Raw genomic sequence first — 25538 nt, 5'->3', positions numbered from 1 at the left:
GTGTGTGATCTTGGGAGAATCATTTCAGCTAGGAGCCTCAACTTTCTCATCTGTGGAATAGGGCAAATACTATCTTCCTCACAAGTGAGCAGGGCGTTAAAGGATTCCATTGCTTGCAGAGCGTTCACCTTGTAGGTCATCATCTTCATGGCAATTATAATCAGAGCTAACATACCTACTAGGTGTCAGGCATTGTTAAATGATCTCCTTTCAATCTCAGAATAAACTGAAAAGGTGGTTGACCCATTTTACAAATGAGGAACCTTGGGCTTGGATTGTCGAAGTGAATTGCCCAGGCTAACGCTGCCAGGAAGTGGTTGAGGCATGGTTGGAACTCGAGTGGTCTGACTCTAAAAGGCATTCTTTTACTCAGTTCATTGTAGACATTTGGCCAATGGAAGTTACTGTCCTACACAAGAGCCCAGCAAGAGCGGAACCCAACACAGGTAGGCGCTCAGACATGTGGCTCTAAGTAGTGTTTGTTGACTTGATATTCAGAGTCAAGTGGGAGGAAGGATGGTGCCAGGATGTGGAGCAAGATGGAAATCCTGAGCAATGAAATCCAGCAGGGAGGATCCTCCCTCCCAGTGCTCCTACCTTCCAGCTCCAGAGAAGGACGTATATTGCTTGGTATAAACAAGTGCAGGTTAGAAACTGTAGGTTGAGAGTTGAGCTGGCAGCACTATTCTGCAGGTGCTCAGGTAGGGGATGTAGAACCCAGTCAGTGTCTCACTCAGGGCTCCTGGAGCCCAACTTTCTAGCTCTCTTCTCTGGCTAGAGACTGACCCAAAGCCTTCCCTGTTGAACCTTGGAGCGGCTCAAAGGTACGCCACAGAATCCTTCTACTTTCGTATCTTCATTGCTGGAGAAGTCTCTTCAAAGTTCTTGCCTGAATATTAACTTTATACCCAATGGGATCTTTTAAGGAGAACTCAGCAGGCTCCAAGGGCATCTGTGTATGCATCAAAACACTGTTATTTATGGTAATGTCTGTGGAGCACCGAGAAAGAGTAAAATTAGGTTAATTTAAGAAGCAGGGGTCATGATAATCCATTTGGGAAAGATTTCCAAATATGTAGGGCCCTCAGAAGTATAAACTCTGAGCAATCTAGAATGATTTATTTCCCCTAACTTAGTCGAGAGTTTATTAATTTGAACATTAATAACCCACTTATTTAGTCCTATGTGCCAGACACTGTGTTAACCACTTATATACATGCTCTCTTTTAGTCCATAAAGCAAATCTGTATGTCACTGCCACACAAGTGAGGGACACAGATGCTCAGTGGGGGTGTGACTCACCAAGGCCACCCAGCTGGTAAGAGTCAGATCGCAGCCTTGGTCTGTGCCAGGTCCTGAGACTGTGGACACCCTGCCCTTGTGATGACTGTGGTTGATGGAAAAACCACAAATGACCTGAGTAATGCTTCAGATGGCCAAGATGGGGATGGAAGGAGAGTCACTGCCCTTCAGGGTGGGCATGTAGTGAGCTCTGAGAACACTGAACAGAACTGGGTTCTTCCCCTGAGAAACTAAGGAGTGGGACCACTGTTCCGGCCTGGCCCCTCCTGTGCTGTGTGATCTTGACTTCTTAAAAGATTGACTTCTGTGTGTGCCACCTTTCTCTGGTGTGTAGGGACACCGTTTTACCTGAGTGTGTGTTTTGAGGCAGTGGTTTTATTTATTTTAAAATTTTACTTATTTAGAGATCACGTGAGCCTGGGCTGGGGAGGGGTAGAGATAGAGGGAGGGAGGGAGGGAGGGAGGGAGGGAAGGAGGGAGAGAGAGAGAGAGAGAGAGAGAGAGAGAGAGAGAGAGAGAGAGAGAGACAGAATCCCTAGCAGGCTCCATGCTGTCAGAATGGAGCCTGACACGGGGCTCAAACCCACAAACCATGAGATCATGACCTGAGCTGAAATCCAGAATTGGGTGCTTAACCGAGTGAGCCACCCAGGCACACCCCTCGAGGCAGTGGTTTTAAACAAGGCAGGGGTCTATATTGAGAGGGGGGGTTGGGGAGAAAGGCCAGCAGCACTTGGAGGCCCCTCTCCCATCTCATACGGTTATAGGTCGTGTGGACATATGGCTGCACCTGTGGGGTAGGTGCCGTGCTCCTTGCTAGATGCTGGAGGTGCAGCAGTGAATGTGTTTCCAGCTTTGCCCTTGGTAACAGATGGTACATTTTGATTTAGTTAAAGCTGTTAGTAATAAATAGTTATTTGTGGTATTCAGGCATTAGGTGAGCACCCTGGATGTTGTTGCAGTACCGTTCTTATACTTCAGAGCCATCAGAACTAACCTAGTCGTGGAAATATTGGGTTGATGATGTGGCCAAAGTCTGGAGCCAGACCTCCGCTGACTTGAGGCCAAACAGTGGCATTTTTGTTGCAACTGATTGACTGGAAACCACCTCTGATAGTACATGACTGGCTTCCTTTAATTCTCCACCTTGTCACTTCCTTCCAAAAGATTGGTTTTATTCTCTTTCTCCTGGAATAGCCTCCTACTGCTGTCCGCTGCCTTCTGGATCTGTCAGGCTGTCCGGCACATTGGTCTGGATTTCTAGCTGCATTGTAATGGCACCGACCTCCAGTGCAGTTCCTCTGTGGAATCGTTCTTGGGTTTTGTAGAGTTCTACCCCCGCCCCTCATTGAGGGCTAATTGCAGTATAAATTTAGCAACGTTATCCCCACTGATGGAATGCAGTGCAATTATTCTCAGTTTTCTTGTTACAACTAATAATCAGGTTTTTGACTTCAACTGATCTGTCAAAATTTTCCCACTTTGATTTCCACCCCTGTGACACGGAACGATGTGGATATGAAATGATTGCCTATAAGCAAACAAATGACACACTCCTTGAAATTCTGTCAGGGGTAATAAGTGAATCAAAACGAATTCACTCCTCAGCTGTCATTGCCTGCTTTCCCCCTTTTATCTCTTCCAGCCTGACAGCAGCTTCTCTCCCTCGCTGGGTGCTTCTGGAGTACTGATTCTCCTGTCAGGAGGGGGTGGGGAAAGGGGCAGACAGTGAGACAGAGGACTCTGAATGGGAAAGGCTCCTCAGATACCAGTACAGAGTTCTTTTGGAGCCTTGCTCTACAATGATCTGATTTGGAGTTGGAGTTGGGAATGATGGTTGTGCTCTTTCCTACTTTGAGGTTCTTTCTTACCCATTGCCCCTGGAAGTTCAGAGAACTGGGTAGAAGCATCCGTAGCCCCACGTCTCTAGGTGGGTGGGGACGGGAAGGCTCTGGAGCAACTGATTCTGGGAACCTGAGGCTTGGACAGGAAGCTCTACATGCTTTAGTTTTTGCTTCAAACCTTTGAAACACACACTGCGGCATTTTCGTGAGTTGTCAAAGCTGATGGAGTCTGATAATTAAGGATATTGTGAGTTTATTTTCTGTGGGTGCCCCGTGAAAGAACGGTATTCCATGCATGTGCTACTGAAAGAGCAATGAGGGAGATGGGGCTGAATTACGTCCATGCTTAGCATGCCCCTTAAAAATGAATCTTACAATTAATCTAGGTGTTTTCTTGTGACTTTTTAAAAAATTTGAGAACTGGGGAGAAAGGAGGGGAGGGGAAACTCCAGATAATTAATGACTCTTATTGCATGGGTCCTGATTAATGAGCTTGAGCCACGGAGTGATTTATTTTCTCTGTCCCTTACTGTTTGAATCAATAAAGAGATGTGAAATCCTGGTTTGAGGATTCATTGAGGACCAACATTATTATTTATCTCAAGTATAATCAGTTTCTCAGAGATTTGCCACCTTTCTCTCTGTTCTGCTCAACCCAGCAACCACGTACAGACCCCTGGTGTGTGCCCCCGCCTTGGGAAGCACTACTGAGCTGCAAAGATGGGTGGGACATGGTCTCTGCCCACATCTGGTGGTGAAGGTGGGAAGATGGTGCTAATGTATATGTTGTCTACAATCTCTGCATCATGTGCAGCTCAGGATGCATTCGGGAAATCCCAAGTGACTTCATGGAGGGACTGACCTAGAAATTGAGCCTTGAGCCCTGTTGGAGGTACTGACCTAGAAATTGAGCCTTGAGCCCTGGTGGAGGTACTCAGGCAGATGGGATGGCATGAATTCAGAGATGGGGAATTGTGAGGTCATGTTTTTCTGAAGGTGATAGTTACCATTACTACTGAGCACTGGGTATGGTAGACATGTTCTCTCATTCAGTCCCTGTAACACTGGCAAATCTTTGCTTTAAAGAGCTGGGTAGTAAATATTTAAAGCTTTATGGGCCAAAAGTTCTCTGTCACAACTACTCAACTGTGCCACTGTGGCATGAAAGCAGCCAAGGATGACAAGTGAGTGTGGCCGTGTTCCAGTAGAGCTTTGTTTACAAGAAACAGATGGTCAGCTGGGTTTGGCCTGGGTCACAGTTTGCCAGCTGTTTTATAATACATTAGATATAATCCCCATTTTATGGAGGGTAAAACTGAGATAGAGAAAGGCTAATAGAAATTCATGTTCCCCGAGGCTAAAGGCCAACTCTATTTGGTCATTTCCAAAACCCCATCCTCTAACTTCCACATTCACTGCCTCCCCCACTAGGTGTTGAACACGAGCCGGCGAAGAGTGGGTGGATCACACTGCCTTGAATAGCAGTGGGAAAAGCCAGACTTCAATTCAGTGGGAAGTGGGGAGCTGTTGATGATTTTTTTGAGCAGGTGGTAGGTTGAGAGCTGTGCTCTGGGAAGACAAAGTTGCAGTGGTGTGTGGTAGGCTAAAGTTGAACAATGAGCTCTTCTTTTAAACAGTTTTTGGGGAGAGAAGCTCACTTCTTTGGCGGAGCCACTTCTGACCACTATAGAAGTTCTCCTTGGTATGCCAGATACCCTCATAGCCTCACCATGGCTCCAAGGTGTGTATGTGTGTGTGTGTGTGTGTGTGTGTGTGTGTGTGTCCATGTATACTTGTGAAAAGAAGTTGGCTTAACATTGGTTTCTTGCTGGATTGTGTGGACACACCAAAGACTGGTTTTAGAGAATAGATTTATTTTAAAGTCCCTTTAACTTCTAGGAAGAGAATGAGCAAGACTTACCAGCATCACCGCCCATTCAGCAGTGTCCTTATCCATGACTCCTTCTTCCCTCAGCTGATGATCTTGGGGCATATGGCATTAAGCTTTGGGATGTTTTCACAGTCCCTTGGACATAGCTTGTAGGATCCCTGTAGGGCTTGAGTGAAGGGAGCTCGGCTCTATGAACCAGCCTGGCCAGTCTCTGACCTGCTTTTCTTTTAGTCCATCATAGTTTGTGATTCCAGATGCTTGACTCCTGAAACTCTACCTTGTGAGGGAGAAGGAGAATGAGTCCCTGAGTCATCTGTGTCCTGGAGGTTCAGGGTAGAGGATGGGCTTGTTTTGTTCGGCCCCTTATCATAATGCTGGTAGCCACTTACAGAACTTTACTAAATACTTTACTTACTGAATACTTAGCATTTGGCAGATTCTATGTCCTTTATCTATAAATGAGCTCAATTCACCCTCCTGATAGCCTGATGATGTAGGTCGTATTAACCCCATCTTATAATCAAGGACACCAGGCCAAAAGGCGCAGAGGTAATTGGCATCATGGCAGCTGGGATTTAAAGCAAGTGTGTTGATTGCAAAGCTCCCCTCTTGACCATCCCACTCCATCTCCTCCAGTTCCTGAACCTTTGAGTCATGCCAGGGGATTCCATATGGTACAACTCTAAGTCTTCATGACTGCTTTCTGCGGTAGTCCTTCTTGTGCCCATCTTACAGCTGAATAAACTGAAGCTCAGACAAGTTGAGTAACTTGCCCCAGGACATTCAGACAGGGAGGGCTAGAACTAGGGTTTGCGGTTTTGTTTATTTATTGTTAAATTCTCTCAGTGAGAACACAATTGATTAGGGAAGTGAGCCTAGAGTCCATAGGAGAGTGTCAAGGAGGAGGTAAGAGATTTGAATAACATTTGTATTTCTATTCAAAGAAGCAGCATCCTCCATGTCGAAGGGATTCCAGAGCCTATCAGCCTGGGTTCAGATCCCAGCTCTGCCAGTTGTCACCTCGGACAAGTTAGTTTACCTCTCTACATTTCAAATTTCTATGGGGGAAAAGAATAGAAACAAGAATAGTATCCACCTCCTAGAATGAGACTTAAATGAATTAATATGTGCAAATACCAATGCCTAGTATGTAGTAGTCACTATATGTCATTTATTAAGCTCCTACTGTCTATAGGCCCTTTAAAAAAAAAAAAAAGAAATGTTTATCACTCAGTCCTCATAGTAACTGACAAGTGGATGGTGTTGATCCCATTTCACAGCTAAGAAAAACTAGCCTCAGTGAGGTTAAAGAGCTTGACTGAGGTCCTTCATCCATTCGTCCACAGACACATATTGAGAACTAATGTGCTAATGCTGTAGGCTCCTTGGATGTGTCACTGAACAAAAGCAATCCGAATCCCTACCCCATGGAACTTCCAGGACTGGGACTTGAACTCAGGTCTGTTTCTTTTCCTTTAAATGTTTTTTCTCTCCCTCTTAACCATGTAATAATCCTTGGCATTTAAGACTGGCTGTAAAATGACCAAGATGGCGCCCCATTTCTTTCACTTTCTCAGTGCTTACAAAATAGAAAATGATCTTGCTTTATTAGACTTTTGCTCTCTGACAACTTGGGAATCCTAAGGAAGGAAAGTAACATAGATTTAAGGATTAGATACCTTGGAATGAAGTGTGAAATAGAATCTGCAGTGTACCTCTTCAGCTTGTGGGTCTCTGCAGTGGAAGACCAAGCTCTGAGGTTGAGGGTAGGAGTACCCAGGGGGTGTCTGTTCTCTTCTCTTGCTGAAGTAGAAAGTGCTGGTCTACCTTCCTCCATCTTAGGATGAGGCTCCTGCCATCCCAGCTGTAATGGCCAGAGGTGCTGGCTCCCTCACGGGTCCTACTTTGTGAGTCCAGGCCTGGCTTGCTGTCCCCATTTTAGGAGCCTCAAGGGGCAGTGCCCCATTGTGTGAGATTACCCTGGGCCCATTGGAAGAACAGAGTGGAGGAGAGCCAGGGGGAGAGGAGGGCTCTCCCTGCTCTGGAAGTCACACACCTGACCTCTGAGCAGGCCTGTTGGAGATACAATGATCACCTTCATTTAGGTGGAGACATCATGAGTCAGTATGTGAACTTGTTGCTACTAATATATGGACCAGGTGGGTAGAATATTCTCCTTGAGCAGTCATTTGTTCCTATCCCTGTGGGGAGAAGAAAGGGAGCCGATCTATAGGGCCTGCGCGCCCCTCCAGAGGCTCACAAATCCGTGGAACCTAGCACTCAAAACTGACGAGATTTCTAATTTTGTTTGTCGGCTTTTCTTCAGTTAGGGAGAACGTTTTCAGGTGAGTTTTCTCGTCCTGTTCTGGAAAAAGACATTCTCTTGTAGTGACAGTTCTGTGACAGAGGGGAATAGGTCTGTATGTCCCCGAGGGGGGTCTGCTTTCTTGATCCCATGGGTGACCCAGCCTCTCTGCCTTTCAAGATGCTGTGTACACCAATGCTGTGTTTAAATATGTTAAAATTTGCTGGGTTTTTAAAATTCTTATTAGTCACGGAATCCCAACAGTGAAAATGATGCTGGGCTTTTAAATTAAACCGATTACATTTGAAGCGATTGTGAGGCCGTAAATAACGCCACTCACACACGAGTAATTGAAGGGCTCTGTGTTTGTGTACTTGGCTTCTTTACAAGGGACCCGGGCTCCTGAGAGCTCGGCTAACTCAATAGCCCTCCTTACCCTGAAATGGCCCATTAAAAGATGCCTGTTGGGTGGTAACCTCCCCATACGTTTTCTCAATAAAGAGAAAAAGATGGGAAGGGGTGGGGGTGATGGCGGCGGGGTGGGGGAGGCTTCTCTTGCATTTAGAGCCACTGCCTCTCAAAGGCGTCTGGAGCAGACTGGTTGAGTTCTGTGTCCCCGTCCCATTCAGGCCATTGCATGCTTTGAAGCTTTCTTTAGCTTTTCCCTGCGTCTTGACGGCAGATTTCTCAATAGGCAAAAGCCCAGCTCTGGGTAGCTGAATGGCCCCTCAGCACAAGGCTCTGCATGTTAATGGCACTGGCTGGCCCAGGACAGTGTGCTGGCGGGACGGTGGCGCTGCGCGGGCCCCAGCAGCTGCCTCTGACTCGGGACAGGATCTGAGCAGGTTCCTAAAGTTGCCTGTTTGGGTGTTTTTTTTTTTTTTGCAGATCTACACAGACTGGGCCAATCATTATTTAGCCAAGTCGGGCCACAAACGTCTCATCAAGGACCTCCAGCAAGATGTGACAGACGGCGTCCTCCTGGCTCAGATTATCCAGGTTGTGGGTAAGAGCGGGTTTTACATTGGGGGTTGAGGACTTACAGTGGAGACCCAGAAGGGCTGGGCAAGGGCCGTGGCACACCACAATCTCAGAAGCATACAGTGTCTCTGCCATGTGTGCTGATAGTTTATTTGATTCTGTTTTGTGCTTGGGGATCGTGGGTACTAGCTTACTTTTTTCAATAAGAGGACCCCCTTGACGCTCTAAGAAGGGCTGGAGGGAAGAGTGCTGGTGGTTTGGGGGAGGGCTCTCTGTCCCTTTCTTGCTCCCAATCTTCCTGTCTCTCCCTTCCCCCGCTCTGATGGTATTTTTTTATTAATTATTTTGGAAATATTTACCAAAAACAAAAAATGCACTACTGGGCTAGTTTAGTCCTGCCAACTCTGATTGGGTCTGAGAAATCAAAGGATTGGACTTTGCAGAGGGTTGGTTCTGGTTTTAATACTGGGGGAAGGGAGCTGGGGCCATGTGCTCAGAAGAGCAGGCTCTCCTTGCAAAGGCAGGAGGGCACGGGCTGGGCACAGCTCTGCCCTGAGCTTTAAGGCTTAAGGGAAGTGCCCCCCGGATCCCTGCTTGAGAGCTCAGACTCAGGAGGCAGGAGGTCAATTAAATGACATTAGGCTGACTGTTTGTCGCTGGCAGCTTCCGTGGCTGCCTCATGCCCAGGGAAAAGGCACAGGACAGAAGCCCCGGCCCCTTGGGCACGAGTTGTTGTGAAAAAGTTGCTTATCTTTCAAGTGTGAGGAAAGTAGCCTTTTATAGTTGTAGCCCTGCTCACATCCGTGGAGATTGTACCTGAAAACACAGGCAAGCTGGCTTCTGGAGAACCGTTGCCACTCAGATACACGTGTCCCTGCTGTCCTAAGATGGATTTCTTAAGACGAGCTTGAGCTGGTTCCCCTTCTCTTTCTCTCTTCCCTCCCTGTGTTAGCTGCCTCTTGCTGTGTATCACCTGGCCACACACCTAGCACGTATGTATCCTCTCATGGTTTCTTGGTGTCAGAAGTCCAAGCACGGCTTAGCCAGTCCCTCGGCAAGGCTGCAGTCTAGATGTTGGCCCGGGCTGGGTCCTCATGCGAAAGCTTGAGTGGGGAGGGGACCAGGTTCGCTAAGTGTTGGCAGAATTCACTTCCTTACAGTTATGGTACGTAAGTCCTGTTTTCTTACTGTTGGCTGGAGATCTTAGCTCTTAGAAACTCCTCTCGCTTTTTGCCATGTGGATCTCCCAGTGTGGTTGCTTTTTTTTTTTCCTAATGTTTTTATTTATTTTTGAGAGAGAACATGAGTGCTAGTGTAGTGGCAAAGAGACAGGGAGGCAGAGGATTTGAAATGGGCTCTGTGCTGACAGCAGAGAGCCCGATATGAGGCTTGAACTCACAAACCATAAGATCATGATTCGAGCCGATGGATGCTTAACCAACTGAGCCACCCAGGCGCCCCCCAGTGTGGTTGCTTTGATTCATTTTTTTCAATGCCAGCAAGGGAGAAAGTTTCTAGAGCAAGCTGTCTAGCAATTTGTCATCTACAACGTAATATGACGGTGGGAGTAACATCCTACGTCCTTTGCCATATTTTTTGGTTAGAAGCAAACCCCAGGTCCTGTCACACTCGATGCGAGGGGATTGTACAAGGACTTGAAGTTAAGTGGGAGGATAGTTGGGGGTCAGGTGGAAGTCTGCTACACTTCTTCCTTTTCATCGCTTCCTCCTCCCACTCTTCTTTTTCCCACAAGCTTTTCGGAGTATTGTTGACACCCAATGTTACGTTAGTTCCAGGTGTGAAACTACATGGTGGCTCAACTCTATACATTATGTTATGCTCACCACAGGTGTAGCTACAGTCTGTCCTCATATAAGACCATTACAATGTTACTGACTGTGTTCCCTACGCTGTGTCTTTTCTCCCTGTGACTTATTTATTCTGTAACTGGAGGCCTGTATCTTCACTCCCCTTCAACCATTTTGCCTCTTCCATCCCCTCCCCCTTCCCTCTTCCTATGTGGCCATCTTGAACTGAACCTATTTCTTTTCCTCCCACTCCTCATCACTCATGCTAGTCTTTGACCAATTTCTTTCCATTTCCTCAACATCACTACAAAGTAGGTGAGATTCACCCCATTTTCCACCTGCAAAAACTGAGGCTCACTGAGGCTCAGTAGCTCAATATTACCCAATTAGTCTGCAAGGGGAGTCTAACTGGGGTTAGTTTGCTTCTAAAGCTTGTGCTCTTTGTCCTACTGTATTCTATCCCCTCAATCTAGAGACACGGGACCCCATGCAAGAATCCGCCTCCCTTCACTTCATGTTAGTAACCATTTACAGAGTCCCGACTGTGTGCCAGCATTGTGCTCCAGGCTAGGAATAAAGAGACAAATGTGCAAGGCCTGTAACTTTGGAAGAAAGAGCAGCCTCTGCTTAGTGAGGTCCTCGCAGATGAGAGGACTTGCACTTCAACAGAGTTTTGATCTCCACATCAACAGTGTCATATTAGGCACATTAGCAGCACAACTATGGCCAAATCTTGGGGCTGAGCAGGATTTCCACCAGGACCTTCCCTGCTTCCAGCACTGGGAGCAAGAGCTAAAGGGGAAAGAGTGAAGCCAAGAGGCCTTGCTCTCATCCCAGCTTCATTGCTCCCAAACATGGGCTCTCAGAGCCCTTTGCCTGTTCTGTCTCTATTTCTGTATCTTTAAAATAGGCATGGCCTGATTTCTGTAGCTGTCTTAGGAAATGCAAGGTAGGTATCAAACATGAAGAATGTCTGGAAACAGGTGTTCTTGGATAGCACTTGGCAGCCATTGCCTAGAAGGGTATGAGCACAAGGATGATGAGGCCTTGGTATCCGTGCTAGAGTGTGCGTGGTAGGTTCATTATGTCTGTCATGGGCTCAGAAAGAGGAGCGGTAGCATGTGTGTCATCAATTTATGAAGTATGGTGCTACAGAAATGTATGCCAGCACAGTCTTTGTCCTTGCTCAGGAGGAGGCTTCCCAGAATCTATTCAGATGACATGAACCTCCCTAGACAGTGGGCTGATTTCAGGGCCTCTAGTTAGTCCCAACGCCCAGCTGCATCTGAGGCCACCAAGTTGCTTTCCCTCACCCTTCCAAGAGAGGCTCACACCCGCTGGAGACTCTATAAGTAAGGCAGATATTAGCACCTCTGTCTGTGCCCTGAACTGTGCTGGGCCTACACGCTGTGCTTTGTGTGTAGAAAACAGAGACCCAGAAAGGGAGGAGCTGAAAAGGTAGCTACACGTAGGAGTCCCTGCGTGACTTCCAGATTATCAGCCAGCTCAGAGCTTTAATCTTTGAGTATCTTGTGACTCAGATCGCCTGGTGAGGGAGGGAAGCAGCATTTTCTGACCAGGATGCTGAGCTATTGATCAGTTGTACCAGTCTGTCCATGCCTTCTTCCATACATATATCCTTTAAAATAAAATATAAAAAAGATACATTTGTGTATGTGCATGTATTTTATACACACGTGTGTGTATATCTCTATTGGTCTAAGATTTTCCCAGAATCATAGTCCATCACGTGCTGGATAGAATTTTGGTATTGCAATTGTTCTTTGGCTGATGAGCCCTGACTCATTGTGGAAAAGTCCGTATCTTCCCTAGCATCCCCAGGCAGAGCTGGAGGGACACTCCTCTGTCATTCCATTGGTTTCTTTGATGGGCCTGGGTCTGAGTCGTCCTCCTTTCTTGGCTCGTGGCATTTACATGGTGGCCGGCATGCAATGATGATCAAGAAAAATCAAGAGGGGTAGGGATTCGACATTCACTTGTTGCAGCTCCTGCTTCTACAAGCCTGGTTGGATTGTGTCCAACAGGTGGCTGGATGTTTTCCCTTGTCAGCAGTCAGAATTCTTCGGCATATGCCTCTAAACTAGATGTCACATTCTCTTCCTTTCTGGATTTTGTTGCAGGTCTCAAAGGTTTGGAGGAACCTCTAATTTCTGATTCATGAATTTCTTCTAGAAAGAGCAGTCAACAAACTGTTAAATACTTCCTGCGATGGCCAGCTTACCACTTCCCCAGTCAGCTAATTCTAATGATAGAGAGTTGGAATCCTTCCAGAGCTTTTCTTTCACTAGGTCAAAATCTACCCTCCTTGGTAATGTCTCCCTATACGTGTTAGTTCTACCCTCTATGGCTACAAAGAATGACTGTAATGTGAGACCACAAGCACCTCAAAATTGAGCACAGTTGTGGATTATGACTGTGGAATAAAATAGGACTCTATAGGTCAATACTGACAGAAACATCTATTGGGAGAAGGAAGCACTCCACTGTACGGGGGCGCACTGACTCACAAATAGAGAGCAAGTTGCAACCATGATGGTAAAGATTAGTTAAGGCAAGAATCCATGGATGCTGACATCTGGAGGATGAAGTTTAAGGAGCAAGATATATGCATGGTCTCAATGTGTCTCTCCACTGATGGCTTATTAATTGTAAGGGGAATGTATCCACACAGGGGAGTATCAAGATGGCATATCTGGGAGATCAAAATTCTATCATTGGCAAGGGGGTAGATGGATGTCATGTGCTTGCTGATGTGATGCCCTGAGAAGAACATAACATCACTTATGTTGAATTCCAGGCAAGGATGGAAAACCTGAAACTAATCATGAGGAATCTTAGACAAACTCCAATTGTAGAACTCTCTGTTTAAAAAAAATTGGCCTATATTGTTCAAAACTGTCACTTCTGTGAAAGACAAAGGCTGAGAAATTGTTCCAGGATAAAGGAGATTTAAGAGCTGTGACAACTAAATGTGCAACGAGATCCTGGGATGGATCTTGTACAGGGGAATAAAGTGCTATAAAGGACATTTTAAAGGCAATTGGTAAAATTGGAATATTATAATTGTCCCATGAGATAGTATGTATCTGCAAAGAACAAGGATATTAAGTGTAAGGGACAAAGGACATGATCTGTGTAGTCTACACTAACGTGATTCAGAAAAAAACAAAATAATATATATACACACACCTATACAGAGAGGGAGGGAGAAAATGAGAATAGATGGTGTATGGGAATTATCTGTACTATTCCTGTGCTTTTCTGTCATTTTGAAGTTATTTCAAAATAGAGAAAAGAATACCTCTGAGAGAAGGCTCATCAGAGGTGCCTGACTCGCTCAGTCAGTTGAGCGTCCAACTCGTGATTTTGGCTCAGGTCATGATCTTGCATTTCATGAGTTTGAGCCCCACATTGGGCTCCACACTGACAGTGCACACAGTCTACTTGGGATTTTCTCTCTCCCTTTTTTCTCTCTCCCTTTTCCTGTGACTGTCTCTTGCTTGTACGTGTTCTAGCTCTCTCTCTCTCAAAACAAATTTGATAAATAAATAAATACATATGTGTGTACATACATATGTACTTACATATGTACAACTAGGCCCACCAAAACTTACAAGCAGAGAGGTGGTCCCTTTGAGAGGACAATCCCTTTCTAGGTCTGGGAGGAGTATAGTGCATAATGATTGAGGACCAGTGAAGCTGTGAGACCTGACCCACAAGAGGGTGTAGGGGGAGAATCAAGGAAAGGTTCCTTGAGGAATTTACCTTTAAGCCAAGACCTCAAACTGAGAGTTAGCTAGGTGAAGCAGTCAGGGGGGCATTCCTGGCAGACAAGATAGCGTGAATAGAGGCTTGGAGGGCAGAGAGCCAGAGGGTCAACAAGGCAAAATAAGGCAGGGCTGCCAGGCACAGGGCAGTGAATTCTGGGCTTTTGCCTATGCATGAAGCCTGGTGGTTGAAGAGTTGGTTTTCCACACCGGGGAGTGCCATGATCAGATGTGTAGCTTAAAGGAAACCCTTAGGTATTAATCATAGACACTGCTCCTGAGTCTTCATCTACCCCACATAGATCAATTCTAGAGTCCATCTACCTATCATAGGAGCTGGGTTTCTTGGGGAGTGGGATGATTTGGAGCCCACACTTTTATACCATTGCTTCTGCCCTTTAGGCAGAAATGGATCTTTCACTGCTGCCTTTCATGTCCTGCCTTTCATGACCGAGGGTCCAGTCTCTGTTCAACCTCTTATTAGTGTGATTATCTTCTTGAGTCATGAGCTGCCCAAAGCCGGCAGTTGCCTGCCAGCCCATCGCAGTGCCATCACCATGAGTTATTAGAGAGGTTTACAAGGCCAGGATCAACAGCATGAATCAAGAGGGAGAGACAGGCCTCCCTCCTCCTGCTTACATTGCTGTCACTCAGAGAGAATGCCAGAAGGGGGTAGAAGGAGGGAAGGGGAAAAGGGGTGGGAGTCAGGGAGAAAGAAGAGAGAGAAGGAAGGAAATAGGATGAACAAAAGAGGATTGGAGAGGAGGAGGAAGCAAGGACAGAGGACTGGGGAAGAGTGTTCCTATTAGAAGAGAGCTGATAGTTCATTTTCAATTGCCATTTGTGCTGCCTCTTGAGCACAACCAGGAAATTCAGACAGCATCTAGGATTGTGCCCTCTTCCTATTGATGACCTACTACCCTTGTGTGTCTCTGGGTAAGTCCTCTGCCTTTCTGGGCAGCCAGTTTCTCTCTCTTCCCATTGGCTGGGCTGCCAGCTGTCTTATGTATGGATGTGTGTGGTGGTGAAATGTTCTCATCCCTTCAAAAGAAGTCCTCTGGAGAGCAGTGAGCTTGATGTCACTCCCCTTACTTGGAAAGTGCACTAAAGCTTTCCTGTTACTAACTTGTCACCTTGTATGCAGCAGGTTACCACATCCATGGGTTGAGAATGTCTTGAACCTGCTAGAATACATACACTGGCACTGGTTTTTAGGGATGCCAGTTTGAATCATAGTTGAGGACTTTGGGGACAAATGCCTTTGCTTCTTTGGTTGTCTGCTTTTGGGTTACATCCAAAGACCCCCTACCACAACTTGGCTCTCAAGACCAAGCTCTTCTTCCTTATCGGCAGAATCAGAACTGCTGTTACCACTCTAAGTATTTATGACAGCCATGGAAATTCTTGAGAATTTAAGCAAAGCAGAAGTATTTTAATTATATGAAATTGGAAATGAGGAGGTTCAGGATTTGTTTTGCATTTTCTTTAAACACTTATTTTGAGTTGGGGCTTAGGCATTTGGTTTATCTCTTCCCATGTATTCTTTTGCATGGCCATTTGTAGGCTCCATGCCATTGGTTTATTTCAAATGTTGTAAAATGACATTAAATTCATAGGAGCTGCAGTATTTGAATTCAGGCAGAACCTGACTGTGGTTTTAGGTAACAGACTACAAAAAGGAAGTGGAGTAGCAATTAGACCAAACCCTATGACATTTTTATCCAGATGGTATATAAAGAATCTTTAAAATGATTTTATAAGATCACAGTGATCCATCCTTCACTTGAATGGACACTAATGACCTAATGCTGAATTGGGTATTGATCAGAATCTAATGACTTATGACTTTGGCCAATATGAGTATCCAACTGGAAGATACCTTGAGGGACCTGGATTCTTAGAAGCCACATATTTACTCTCCAGTGTTGTATACCAAAACCCAGGGTCTGAGTACAGGCCTGCCATAATTTCCCTTGTTTGAAGGTGTGCCATTTGTCAAGGATCTTTTTTTTTTTTCATTTTAAGTATGTACCTCTATATTGACAAATGAAAAGACCATTGCTTCCAAATAGGCAGTAAAATTTTGATTCTTGGAAATGTTCAGAATACTCATTCCATAGCTCCTTTCAGCAAATATTTGTGTGGCTACTGTGTACAGGCACTGTCCTGAGCTCTGGGGTTACAGTAGAAGCAGCAGATGCGAAAGCTCATTCTCCTGGAGTTGATCTGCTAGTGATCTATTCTGGCTGATTAAGTCATCCCATTCACTGGGCATTTCTTATGTGCTTTAAAAACATTTTTTTAATGTTTATTTATTTTTGAGAGAGAGAGACAGAGTGTGAGCAGGGGAAGGGCAGAGAGAGGAGAAGACACAGAATCTGTAGCAGGTTCCAGGCTCTGAGCTGTCAGCACAGAGCCTGATGCGGGGCTCAAACTCATGAACTGTGAGATCCTGACCTGAGCCAAAGTTGGCTGCTTCACCAACAGAGCCACCCAGGCACCCTCTTATGTGCTTTTTAAAGGTTTTATAAAGGCACCTCTTTGGGGTGTTAGGGAAACAGGTGGGAAAGGCTTCCTAAAATCTCTCTCAGTGTTCTTAAGAGTTGGATCTCTGAAGATTGACATCTTCTAAGGTGGGTCCTAGAGTGGAGTATCTATTAGTCTGGGCGAATTCTAAAGGTGTAGATTAGCATGAATGTATACTAAACAGACTGTCTACTAGGAATGAGATTTTTCAACAATTTCTTTTTTTAATATAACTTATTGTCAACTTGGCTTACATACAACACCCAGCATTCATCCCAAATTGCCCTTCTCAATGCCCGTCACCCATTTACCCCTCTCCTCCATTCTCCCTTAAACAACTTCTTGACCCTAGCTTTATTCTCCCTTCTTTCTTGAGGTAGAAACACCAGAGAAAAATAAGTCCAGTTGAGGTAATGGTGAGCTGTATTATGTATTAGATTCAGGAATTCTAAAATTGGAGCTTGGGACACTTTGATTTGGTTATCCTTTTCAGATAGTTTTAGTATCTCTTCTCTTCCTGGAGATCATATTCATTAAAATCTCACATGATATGGTTTCTTTTTCTTTTGAAATTTGATTTTGTAAGTACTTATTGAGCCCCGAGGACACAAATGTGAAAACCCAAATCTTCACGTCTGCCAGGATTTCCACAGCATAGCTGGAGAGACCAGAAAAGGAGTTACACCTTAAAGGATTCAGAGCAAAACAGAGGAGGGTACATGGTGCTGAGGGAACAAAGACTTGCAGGTGCTTTCTCCTCCTAGGGGTGGGGACGCTGAGTAAAAAAGACCAAGGGAACTGGGGAGCAAGCTTACAGGGACTTCCCTGAGGCAGCAGAGCCTTAATGCTTGCCTATGGACTCCTAGCTGAGTTTGACTCAGATGGAGACCTCAGAAAGGAAATTAATATTTTGTATTAATTTTTTACACAGATACATCCAACTTTACATAGATGGTATGTATAATTGGATAAATGATAGCTGCCATTTACAGAGCACTTACTGTGTGCTAGGCATTGCATGAAGTATTTTTCTGGCATCCTATAATCTGTTTCTCATAGCTCTTCCTCTAAAGTGGGTAATATTAACTCCATCCTATACACGGAGAACCTGTGGCCCAGAGAGGTTGAGTGATATGGTTGAGCTCACTGAGCTAAGAAACTGTAGATCTGAGATTCATACTTGGAGGAATCTTTGCCTCCAAAGACCATACTCAAACCTCTCTCTATATTGCCTTTTATGCCTTTTATTGCCGTGGCAAACTGAAAACCCCCTCCACCCACCACAGATTACTTGAGCTGTGTCTTATAGCGATTCCTCCTTACTTCACCATGAGAACCTGGGCCTTTCTTCCATGTCACTGGTATGGATTTCCAGTTAATTCAGCATAACCTCTTTCTCCCACTTCTCTGAATAGCTATTATGACTTTAGGAGTGTGTTTCAGATCTAACCTGGACTCACTCTGTGGCCTTGGATGAGTCACTTTTAAGTCTCGCTCTCTCATTTTCTCTGTGTGCTACCACTTTGGGGATAGGATTACTAGTAATCCTATTAATATTGAGCAATGTTAGCATTTCTGGCTAAAGATGAGGTGAGATGGCCAACAGACACATGAAACGGTACTCAACTCACCAGGGAAATGCAAATCAAAACCACAATGAGATCACCTCACACCTGTCGGAATGGCTAAAATCAACAACACCAGAAACAAGTGTTGGTGAGGACATGGAGAAAAAGGAGTCCTTGTGCACTTTTGGTGGGAATGCAAACTGGCACAACCGCTGGAAGACAAGATGGAGGTTCCTCAAGAAAATAAAAATAGAATTACCATATGATCCAGCACTACTAGGTGCTTACCCAAAGACTACAAAACACTAATTCAAAGGGATACATACCACCCCCCTTAGGCTTATGGCATCATTATATACAATAGCCAAAGTATGGAAAGAGTCCAAGTCTTTACTGATAGATGAATGGATAAAGATGTGTACACACACACACACACACACACACACACACACACCTACCTTTATCCATGGAATGGACACACAATAGAATAGTATTCAGTCATAAAAAAAGAATGAAATCTTGCCATTTGCAACATGGATGGGCTAGAGGATATAATGCTAAGTGAAATAAGTCAAAAAGACAAATCCCACCTAATTTCACTCATGTAGAATTTAGGAAACAAAAGGAAAAAACGAGACAAAACCAAGAAATGGACTCAGCTACAGAGAACAAACTGATGGTTATCAGATGGGAGGTGGGTGGGGGATGGGGGGTGGCGATTAAGGAGTGTACTTGTGATGAGCGCAGGACCAGGCACAGAACTGTCAAATGACCATATTGTACACCTGAAACTAGAATGCTGTATGTTAACTACACTGGAAATAACTTTTTTAATTTTTTAAATTAACAAAAGGGAAGAGATGAGGTTAGATACTTCATGTATGCCTTTTGTCCCCAGGAATGGAGTTGTAGCTGGACTGACCCGCTCTGAACCCTCCCGTCTCTTGTGGAGAGGTCATAGCTGTCTAAGAGACTAAAGCATAATCACAGCTCTGACTGTTTCCCAGTCTCCACACATCTCTGTGGTGTCTCAATGCTCCAAGACTGTCGTCAACGCAGTTGTCTCTGCTTTAGATGCCAACGACCTTGCCCCAGCTGTCCCTGGAGGACGGTGGCTGGATGAGTAAGTCCTGAAGCTTGCCAGCTGCGGCTCAGTGTTTCACATGCCTGCGCTGATTGGACAAACCCCAGTATGGGCCTCAGGACTTGGTTGGCCTCAAGGGTCCTGAACATCACTACTCAAAGTGTTGGGGATGATTGTTTATTTTTCTGACTTGTGTTTCTTTTTTCAGCCAATGAGAAGATTGAAGACATCAATGGCTGTCCCAAGAACAGATCGCAAATGGTAAGTGGTATGCGGCTGGTGAGTGCTTATGTTACGGAAGTAAGCCTTGCCTCTCCATGGCAGTGACCATCTTGAAAACAGCCACACCGTAAGCTTTCCTCGAGGGGATTATATTAATAAACTAACAGCTATTTCCAAGCAGCCTGTTCTGCTTCTCTCTGACATTTGTTGGCATTTACTAAAAAGTAGCCATGATTTTATGTAGAGTCTTACACAAGGAACATGAAATACTGACCTTTCTTTTAGAAACAAATTATGCAGACCTGGTACAAACATACATGTTGAGAATGTTGGACTGTTGGGACTCAGTTTTGCTTTCTCAAAGACACACGGCGATTTCTGTTCGTGTATGGTGCTGGGGCCCACATGAGGTCATGGTGGCCTACTCAGAAATTGGGGCATGTGACATGATTGCCTTCAAAGGTTGGAATGATGTGAAATCAGAATGGTGACAGGAAATGTGAAGTGTGTTAGACTATCCAGACCATTGTTAACATGACCTTGAAAGGGATCTTCTCTCCCATGTGATACACTTAAGCTCTGATATTAGAGCTTTAAAAAAAACCAAAAACAAATGAATCTTTTAACATCTGTTCTTGTTATATGTCCTCCTCATAATCTTTGAATCAGAATTCATGATCACTGTTGAGGTCAGAGTGCATTACATTGTGATGCGCTTGCTACCTGGTTTTTCCCGTCAACATGCTTTTTGAACATGAGTGTTTACACGAAGTCTGTACATATCAGTTTGTTAAGATAATGCTCCTACCTGCTTAAAATATGAAGGTGGCAATTTAAGGACAACTTTTTTTTCTTTTCTCTCTTTTTTCAGGACATTAATTTGCTTTCAGAAATATAAAAATTAAAAAAAAAGCATAATCTGTTTTTCTGACCTCCCTTTACTCCCATTGAATTGACACAATTTGATAGTCGCATTCCAAAGTATAACAAGATGATTGGCATTCCTTGGTTTTTCTTTTTAACTTTTGGAGTTGTTATCCCAATAAGTTGGACAGGCAGCCCTTTGGTCAACTTTAGTTTTTACTAGAAAAAGGGGAGTGTGTGTGGTTGGGGAGGGGGGTCATTTTTCAGTTTACATTCTGGAACAGTTTTTTTGTTTGTTTGTTTTGGGATTTTTTTTTTCTTTGTCGTTTCACTGGAGATTTTTTTCTGTTGGTTTGCTCCAGAGAGCAATCACTCTTAGACAGGAAAGTCCCCATGCAGACCTCTCCTGGCTGTTTTGACTTTTGGAAAAGCTTGCGTGCTATTTTTGCTAGAGCTGCTGCAGCTGTCTAGTATATTAATAATTGAGAAAATGTGGAAGGCAGAAGACTTAATTTAGTGTAAGCATTTTACACATGCAGTCCTATCTCACATGAAAGAGAGGTGCTCCCCCCCACCCTGCTCCTGGGAAAGATACTGATGCATTTGTGCCAGCCCATTATAATGCCTGTGTAGACTTGACATTTGAAGGTAATGAACCTTTTATTCTCTTTGGCACTTCTATATTTTCTGCGCCTTGCGCGGGAGGTGTTGAAGTCCACTTTCAAGATTATAAAATAATATTGCCACCTCAGATTCCTTGGTGCAAAATTAGCTCTATCTGCAAAATGTTATTTATAAATGCTGCCATGGTACCAGTGTGATTCTGTGGCTTCTCTAACTCTTCCAGCTGTGAAAGTATTGTTTTTTATGGCCTGGGTTCTTGTGTTCTTTTTTTTTTTTTTTAAACATAGGAATATAAAATCCTATAATTGTTGGTGATAATTAGTTCCAGCATAGGGGCGGGGAGGCAGACACGGTCTGGTGGCAGACGAAGCAGAGACTATTTCAGCATACAGGATGTGAGTGTAGGAGATGTGAAAGATGATAAAGACAACAGAGCCATTGTCATGTGCCCTGCATCCCACACTGTGACAAATTCATAGGGCAGAGCCTCACCTAGAGCACACAGGAAGTGCTTCTTCGACAAGCACGGGTGTGTTCCATCTACGAGGACCCCCGTGTGTGTTTGTGCATCTGTACGGCCATGTGCAGAGCTAATGCATTTCTCTTCATGGGAAGCACACTTTGGGGATAGGGCCCAGTGGTGAACCACCATTTCTAGAAGGTCAGACTCCAAATGAGGCTTTATGTAGGGCAGCTAGTGATAAAGGTTTGTTGTTGGCTAAATATGGCCAATTTGGAGGAGACCGAGTGGGAAGTACGAGGGGAGCACCATGTTGGCGGAAGGAAGATGACACACAGAGGAGAACTCGGGCAGTGCACCTGCTTGGAGGGGAACTGCGCCTCCCAGAAATAATCCACAGAGCTGATAGGCTCGCTCCCTGAGGAAGCAGAGCCTCTTCAAGGGCCTTGAGTAATGGAGCCAAAGAAAAACAGTGCTGTTTCAGAGCGAGAGGAATGGATGCTGTTCCACTTTTTAAGGGGCAGGTTCAGTCCATCACGTAACCTGGGGGTTGGGCCCAGAGCTTTGGTTTTTGTGGGTAGGAGGCACAGCCCTCTCACTTCTGACCCACTAGGTTGCTGAGGAGCTCAGCTCTCAAACTCCTGCCCTCCAGGCTCTGCTTCAAATGTTCTTTTCCAGGAGGATGGGGAAGTGAGAGCATATGGACTAGAAGATCCCAAGGGCACTCATGGAGACAAGAGGAGTGTGGCATTGTAACTTCCAGCCTGCCAGTCCGCATTCGAAGAGTGCTGACTGATGCCAGGCCTGGGGCAGGGGGCGGGGTGGGGGCAGTGAGTGAATGCTCAGGTGAACAAGATGTGATCCTCACCCTCAAGGAACTCAGTGATGAGTGCGCAGGAGAGCAGAGAATAACCGTGCAGCTGTTTCCACAGACCTCTGTGCATGGCATGGTGGGGCCCATTCTGAACAAGGACAAGGGAGAGGTTTAAGAATAACTTCTAAGAGCAGGTCTGAAAGTCACAGGGAAATGATGTGTAGAAGAGGATTCACAGCCCTGGGGCATCTCTTTACTAAAGGATTTCCTGGACTCTTGCAAAGGAAGGTTGTGTGTGCAACTTGTGTTGATAATCCTACTGCAATGCCATAAGCTATATCTGGTGAGACTCCTCTTCCAAAGTGAGGAACAGGGCCCGGAAGGGCCAGAGTACAACAGACCCCATAGGCATGGAGATCTTTGGATCTGGAAGAACTGCATCCATCATCACTACCCGGATCCCCACATTTGGCAAGGGCAATCCCTATTGCATCCTGGAGTGAAATTTAAAAAAAAATTTTTTTTGAGAGGGAATGCAAGCAGCGGAGGAGCAGAGAGAGAGAAGGGGACAGAGGATCCAAAGTGGGCGCTGACAACAGCAAGCCTGATGTGGGGCTCGAACCCACGAACTGAACCATGAGATCATGACCTGAACCAAAGCTGGATGCTTAATTGACTGAGCCACCCAGGTGCCCCTTGGAGTGAAGTTTTTTTTTTAATGTTTTATTTATTTTTGAGAGAGAGATAGAGAGAGACAGCGTGAGCAGGGGAGGGTCAGAGAGAGAGGGAGACACAGAATCTGAAGACAAGCTCCAGGCTCTGAGCTGTCAGTAGAGAGCTTGACGTGGGGCTCAAACCCATGACCCGTGATATCATGACCTGTTCCATCTCTGGATCTCCGGAAGCTCAACCGACTGAGCCACCCAGGCACCCCTGGAGTGAAGTTTTTTTTAAAGGGAAATCCCCCTGGTCATCAAGCCTTGTGGAGGGAAGTTCAGTCACGGGCTCTGGGAGGTGAAAACCCTACCTGGTGGGAAATGGTAGTTCATGATTTTAATATCGGCACTAACTTGTATCTGCACAGTGCTATGTGGTGTATGAGCCCATTCATACTCATGGGTACGTCCCATCCTCCCGACTCTGCTGTGGGCCTGCCCAACAGGCTCTGCTTTCTGGTAAAGAGCATAACATGCCAGGAGCCAGAAGGCTGTGCCCAGGAAGAGGCAGAGCCGAGACTGTCAGCATATACTGTAACTCTCTCCTAGCCCTCCTAGGACAGGACCATGACTGTGACAAGGCAGAATGGCACAGCAGGGACTTCCCTTCTCTAGTGAGCTGGCCTCAGCTTGTGTCGAAGGAGCCTTTTGCCCAGTTTCAGGCTGACCTAGACATTTCGGGGGCTGCATCCTTGGAGATGGAGCTGTAGAAACATTCCCGCCCCCTGTCACCCACCAGTCCATCCATTTGGCCCTTAAATAGGTTTGTGTGTTTGCGTCAGAGCTGGGTAAATTGTTTGGTCTGCTTAGCATTGCCATGGCAACTCAGGGGCATCTTTTTGGCTTTCAAGTGGTGTGTTTAGCAGAGTTTGGAAGGAGAAACCTTGGCTGGAACCTGGCCCGCGGGCACTGCCTGGCTCCTCGGACCCCGTACTCTGGGACATTGCCTCTCTTTGGAGCCTAGGAGCGGCTGCCACAGGGGGTGGTTCTCTTTTTTAATCATTGTTATCTTACATGGCTTGGCTTTCTGTTCTTGATTAGGAGAGATGCAGCATTAGTAAGGCCTGCTGGCTCTTTCAGTGGAAAGCCCCAGGTCTGTTTACCCCTCTGACTGTGGATCTCAGGCCCAGGGTCATCTGGGGCCTCCCAGTCCCCAGCCCCCTCCTGAGCTCTCTGGGAGGCCTCTGCCTTCTTCACTTAGTACTTCTAGACTGAGGGCCAGCTGGGCTTGGGAACCAGAGAGGCCAAGTTCAAGCTCCTTCTCTGCTACTCTGTGGCCTTGAGCTCGCTATTTAACTGTTTTGAAGGCTCTATTCCTGTTCTATAAAGTGGGATTGATAATACACCCCTCAAAATGTTGTTGTAGTGCTAAGGAGGTGATGAAGAGAGAATAATGGAGAATACTGATTACAATGGTGAAATAGAACTAGAGCCCGTAGAGTGTTTGCCTCGTGCCAGGTGCCATGCCAAGTGCTGCCCAGCAGTCCTCTCCCTCCATCCACCCAGGAGCCCTTTCAGGTAGATGATTCTTCCCCATGCTCCTCACTTATGAGCAGCACTAAGAACATGGCAGTCTATGGTGAGGATTTGTGCACATAGTTCATGTGTTAGAGACAGAGTCCCCTGGAAATCCAAGGAGAGCTAAGCCTTCCTGCTTCCCAGATCGCACATACCCCAGAACTTGGCATATGGTCTGAGTAGACTGTGGATCCCAGAGGCTGGCCTGTGCATCCCCTGGGACTCCAGAGACCCAAATTTCAGTGCCCCTGCTGCTCAGGGCACAGCTCTCTTCCCCACCCTGTCCTTCAGGGGTCTCCGTGGGAATGCCAGCCGTGAGTTCCCGAGACCTTAGGAGTTGGCACATAGACACAGAGAAGGACCAGGCACTGGTTTTCAAGCTTACATTGCATGAGCAGAATCCCCTTTTTTTCCCCCTTCCCCTAAAAAATGCACATAGGGACTGAGGCTTTTTAGGGTCTTCCTCTCCCCCCATTCCTGATTACTGACTTAGGAAGCAGAGTTGGAGCTTGAACCCAAGTCCATCTAGTTTAAGAGCCTGTGGTGTTCGCTTCTGTGACAGAGAAGGCATGAATAAAAATAGTCTCCACCTCCCAGTCCCTGCTCTTATTTTTCATGTGTGGATACAGCAGAATCCGCAGAAGGGAGGAGGTGGAGTATTTGTGGAAAGGGCCTGACTTGACCTGTTGATGGATCTGTAAGAGCTGAGAAAGGAGTAGGGGCCCCTAGTGAGATGCAGCCTGTTAAAATGGCCTTGGGGAGCCCTGGCGCCAGGTACCTCCCACTGCACTCTTCACAGAGCTCCCTGGGCCACGGGAAGGCCATCTGCAACAGAATCAGGTTTCCAGGCCCAGCGACCTTGAGCCCTCCCAACAGCTGAGAGAGAGCGGGCCACATGCCTAGGGAGTGTCTGAGCTCCTTGGGCAGCTGAGTTGCCTCTTCCCTGGGCCCCTGGGCCTATTTTTATACAACCCTCAGGACACACACATGTTACAGAACCAAGAAGGAATGAAGAAAAGTCCACAGGCCACTTAGAATTTATGGCAAAGTGGAAAGAGTTCTGGGCCAAGTTCAGTAGGCAACATCGGCCACCTCTCACTCATTGGTACTGTTTTGGCCAGCAATCTCTTTCAACATGGAGGCAACTTCCAGGTCTCTCTCTCTCTCTCTCTCTCTCTCTCTCTCTCTCTCTCTCTCTCTCTCTCTCTCTCTCTCTCTCTCTC

The 25538-nt window shown here is 45.9% G+C and overlaps 1 protein-coding gene across 2 annotated transcripts in view; it reads left to right on the top strand.

Moving 5' to 3' along the window:
• Positions 1–25538, top strand: part of NAV2 (neuron navigator 2) — a 373160-nt gene that overhangs the window by 111900 nt on the left and 235722 nt on the right. For both annotated transcript variants that reach the window (XM_029956497.1, XM_029956496.1), the window contains exons 2-3: positions 8231–8348; positions 19306–19358. In XM_029956497.1, the coding sequence (XP_029812357.1) occupies positions 8231–8348; positions 19306–19358 (171 nt within the window). The remainder of the gene's footprint in view (positions 1–8230; positions 8349–19305; positions 19359–25538) is intronic.

This window comes from Suricata suricatta, chromosome 11 (genome assembly GCF_006229205.1).
Source record: "Suricata suricatta isolate VVHF042 chromosome 11, meerkat_22Aug2017_6uvM2_HiC, whole genome shotgun sequence".
Lineage (NCBI taxonomy): Eukaryota > Metazoa > Chordata > Mammalia > Carnivora > Herpestidae > Suricata > Suricata suricatta.
This window is presented reverse-complemented; position numbering and strand designations above follow the sequence as displayed.